A 4,143-nucleotide genomic window follows, 5' to 3' on the forward strand; every position below is an offset into this window, starting at 1 on the left:
GGATTGAGGGTTGAGTGATGTGAGTCATAAACTTCAAATCTGTTAGACATTTTGGTAGCATCAATGGAATATTTGAGGGTTGAGTGAAAATAGCCTACATATGTTTTATTTGCTAACCAGTATATATATATTATCTCTTTATTTGCAGGATAAGGAAGCAGTTTTCGAGTGTTGTGAGGTCCTATACTGTGGGCCAAGTGATGAGAGTTTACAAAATGTGTGTATTATCCTTCTTATTGGATTTTATTGGGCTTTCGTGATTTGGATTGTGGTTTCTTGTTACTGGCAGGAAATTCTACTATGTTTAGAGAATGTCTACCATCTTCACCAAACTTTGGACTGCTTTGCTGTGGTGTTGATGCTTCTGGAGATGCTGTCCGATGCTCTAGTGTATGCTGCTGCTGCTTACCCGATAGGCGCTGCTACCTGCTGGGTTGATAATTGGGAATTTGGTCTGCTATATTTGAGTTACAAGTGGCTGTCAAGTGCCGATGGCTGCTGGATGCGCCTCGTTGTCTACAAGTTGTCTTCTTTTATATTACTATCTTCCTCTATGGTGTTTTTAACTTACATTGCACAATATTTTGTTAAGCCTACCCTAGTGGGATGTACTAGGTCTTTTGTTGATATGTTTCGGCCTCATGCCATTACTTTAGTTTCTGGATTGCACATGATATACTGCTGGATGCGCCTCGTTGTCTCAGGTTGTATGCAGTCGGCTTAGTTGCTGCTGGTTTGTGGTTTTGTGGGTCTGTCATGCCCTTTTGTTTTCGCAATGTTCATTTTCCCTATTTTCTTAGATATGGATACTGAACATTGTTTTAGTTTGCTTATGGTGTCTGTTTTGCTGTATAGCTGATTTAGGGCCTGGGGTATTCCCCTTGTAATCTTGTATATTCTTTGTCTTTTATTTATGTCTTATTCACCCAAAAAAAAAAGATTACAAGGGGAATACCCCAGGCCCTAAAACAACTATACAGCAAACAACAGACAACTTAAGCAAATAAAACAATGTTCAGGATCCATATCTAAAAAATAGGGAAAATGAACATTGCGAAATCAAACAAAAGGTGAAGCTATAGTCATGACAGACCCAAAGAACCACAAACCAGCAGTAGCTAAGCCAAATGCACAAAACCAGAAACAAAACATCAAAACCTATGCAGCAGTAGATCATGCGCAGCCCAGAATCAAATGTAACGGCATAAGGCCGAGACATATCTACAAAAGACCTAGTACATCCCACTAGGCTAGGCTTAACAAAATATTGAACAGTGTAAATTAAAAATAACATAAAGGAAAACAATATAAAGGAAGACAACTTGTAATCAACGAGGCGCATCCAGGAGCCATTGATACTTGACAGCCACTTGTAACTCAATTGAAGCAAACCAAATTCCATATCATCAACCCAGCAGGTAGCAGCAGCTATCATGTGAGCAGCAGCTATCATGTGAGCAGCAGCAAACACTAGAGCAAACACTAGAGCAAAGGACAGCAAGGGGTCACCATCAGCACAAACACCACCGCAAGGCAATCTGAGGTATGGTAATGATGACAGACACTCTCTAAACATGATAGAATTTCCTGCCAGTTACAAGAAACAACAACCCAAATCACGAAAGCCCAATAAAACCCAATAAGAAGGATGATACACACATTATTTAAACTCTCATCACTCGGCCCACAGTATAGGACCTTACTACACTCGGGACTTGCTGCCTTATCCTGCAAATAAAGAGATAATATATATATTACGGTTAGCACATAAAACATATATAGGCTATTTTCACTCAACCCTCAAACATTCCAAAGATGCTACAGAAATGTCTAAACAGAGGTAAAAGTTTTATGTCTCACATCACTCAAACCACTTTCTGAAGAACAGGCACCACCAGCTGCACAGGACACAAACAATTAGGAAACCTACATTATATGGCTCACCAACACTCAACTCTCATGTGAGAAACTCCCATCACTTAGCAGCCCTCCCAATACTAACTGTACGGGGCTTCAAAATGGAATCAATCAAATTCCATTGCTTCAAGAGCCAATCATCACTTGCAGATCTAGGTAAATTGTATAATGACATTAGCCTGCCTTTAATCATTTGAACAATTGACTTGATAACAACTTCTTCAGGTTTCATTTCCTTATTAAAAATTCTGTTATTTCTTTCAATCTAGATTTGATAAACTGTACACATACTCTCCCTGATAGCAACATGAACAATATCAGGCCAAAAAATGTCAGGCCACTTTACATTACACTTTACTTTAATAGCATCCCAAACCTTAAGAGAGAAAATGCAGTTAAAGAAAAGGTGGGAGTGGCTCTTAGTGTGGTGATTGCAAAAAGAGCATTTGAAGTCATCCCTCAAACCAAAAGATTCTAACCTGTCCCCAGTGTTAAGCCTACCATGTAAAGCAATCCAGACAATGAAACTAACTCTAGGGATAGTGAATGGCCCCCACAGCAGTTTATACCAAGCCACCTTGTCAAATTTATCTCTCCAATGGTTCCAAGCAGATTGGATAGAGAAATTACCATCTTGAGTAAGAGTCCAGATAGGAATATCATTACTCGAAGATCTAGGTTTAAAGGATGGGGGGGGGGGGTCAAAGAAATAAGGTCTCTAATCTCCCAAGAGTTAGGAAAAGGCCAGTTCCAGGAATCCCCATTAACAATATTGCTCACTTTAGCCTCCCCAGAGAGCCCAGAATCATAGATAATCCTATTCCCAAACTTGTCCCAAATAGAGCCCACCGGATGCCAATTATCATGCCACAAAAAGGTAGCACTACCATTCCCAATTTTGCGTAAGATGAGAGGAAATATAGACTTTCTAAGAGAAAGAATCTTCCTCCAGACCCAAGAAGGGTCACTAGGAACAGGGACTTTCCAAAAACTTTTGCCTTTGAGTAAGTAAGATTTAATCCAATGGCACCACATCGACTTCTCACCCCCCGAGAAAAGGAACCAAATATGTTTGGCAATAGCAGCTCTATTCCAAACCTCCAGAGATTTAAAACCCAGACCACCTTCATCCTTGGGAGCACAAACCTTATCCCAAGCAATTTTCGCACTATGCTTCTTCAAATCAACCCCGGACCAGAGAAAGGCCCTAAGTAAATTCTCAATTTCTCTAACAACCTTCTTAGGAAGGATGAACAATGAGGACCAATAGACTTGCATGGAGAATAGAATGGTTTGAATAAGCTGAGCTCTACCAGCATAAGAGAGGGCCTTATTGGTCCAGCTCCTAGTGATTCTGTCAATAAGCTGCTGGCAATCAAAGGCTCTCAAAAGGGTGAATTTGAATTCCCTTTGATTTTCTTGCTGTTTCGTTTTCTTTTCTCTCACTTTCTCTTCTACCTCCCAAGAAGAAAGTTTCTCTCTAACTTTCTCCGTCCTTCTCTACTTTGTTCTAGGAACTAATTAGCTTAGGCCACAAGTTGCTTTTATTAGTTCAAGCAGCCAAGTTTAACACAAACTAACCTTGCTTAGCCTCTACGAAAGAGAATTTTCTGAGTAAATGCAGCTTAATGATTTTCGTTTAGCTTAAGCACCTCATTTAAGGTTTTATAAATCACCTAGGTGTTCAATTCTCAAGTCCAAAAGGATGAATTTGAATTCCTTTTGATTTTCTTCCTATTTCTTTTTCTCTTCCCTAGCTTTCTCTTCTTGCTCTCCAGAAGAAAGTTTCTCTCTAAGTTTCTCCGTCCTTCTCTATTTTGTTGTTCTTGGAACTACTTAGCTTACGCAACTAATTGTTTCATTTTCTTAAGTGGCCAAGTTTTACTCAAACAAACCATGCTTAGCCTCTAAGAAAACGAATTTTCGGAGTAATTATAGCTTAACGATTTTCGTTTAACTTAAGCACCTCATTTACAGTTCTCTAAATCGGCTAAGTGTTCAACTCTCATGTCCAAAAGGATGAATGTGAATTTCCTTTGATTTTCTTCCTATTTCCCTTTCTTTCAATAACTTTCTATTTTAGGTCTCAAGAAGAAAGTTTATCTCTAACTATCTCCGTCCTTCTCCATCCTTCTCTACTTTGTTCACGGAACTAATTAGCTTACGCCACTAATTATTTCATTAGCGTAAGTGGCCAAGTTTAGCTCAACCTAACCTTGCTTCGCC

General features: G+C 39.4%; 1 protein-coding gene across 1 annotated transcript; it reads right to left on the bottom strand.

Annotated features, from left to right (window-relative positions):
• Positions 1 to 2,391: 2,391 nt before the first annotated feature.
• LOC145800623 (putative mitochondrial protein AtMg00310) lies at positions 2,392 to 3,195 on the bottom strand. Its single transcript, XM_082890338.1, has one exon. It carries the CDS (start codon positions 3,193 to 3,195, stop codon positions 2,392 to 2,394), a length of 804 nt encoding a protein of 267 aa, XP_082746464.1.
• Between the last annotated feature and the right edge of the window lie 948 nt (positions 3,196 to 4,143).

The sequence above is a fragment of the Camellia sinensis genome, chromosome 10, assembly GCF_055761805.1.
Source record: "Camellia sinensis isolate YWXY chromosome 10, ASM5576180v1, whole genome shotgun sequence".
Taxonomy (NCBI): Eukaryota; Viridiplantae; Streptophyta; class Magnoliopsida; order Ericales; family Theaceae; genus Camellia; species Camellia sinensis.

Coding starts and splice junctions, on each gene's coding strand:
- LOC145800623 (XM_082890338.1), bottom strand. CDS start 3,195: ATGCAAGTCTATTGGTCCTCATTGTTCATCCTTCCTAAGAAGGTTGTT.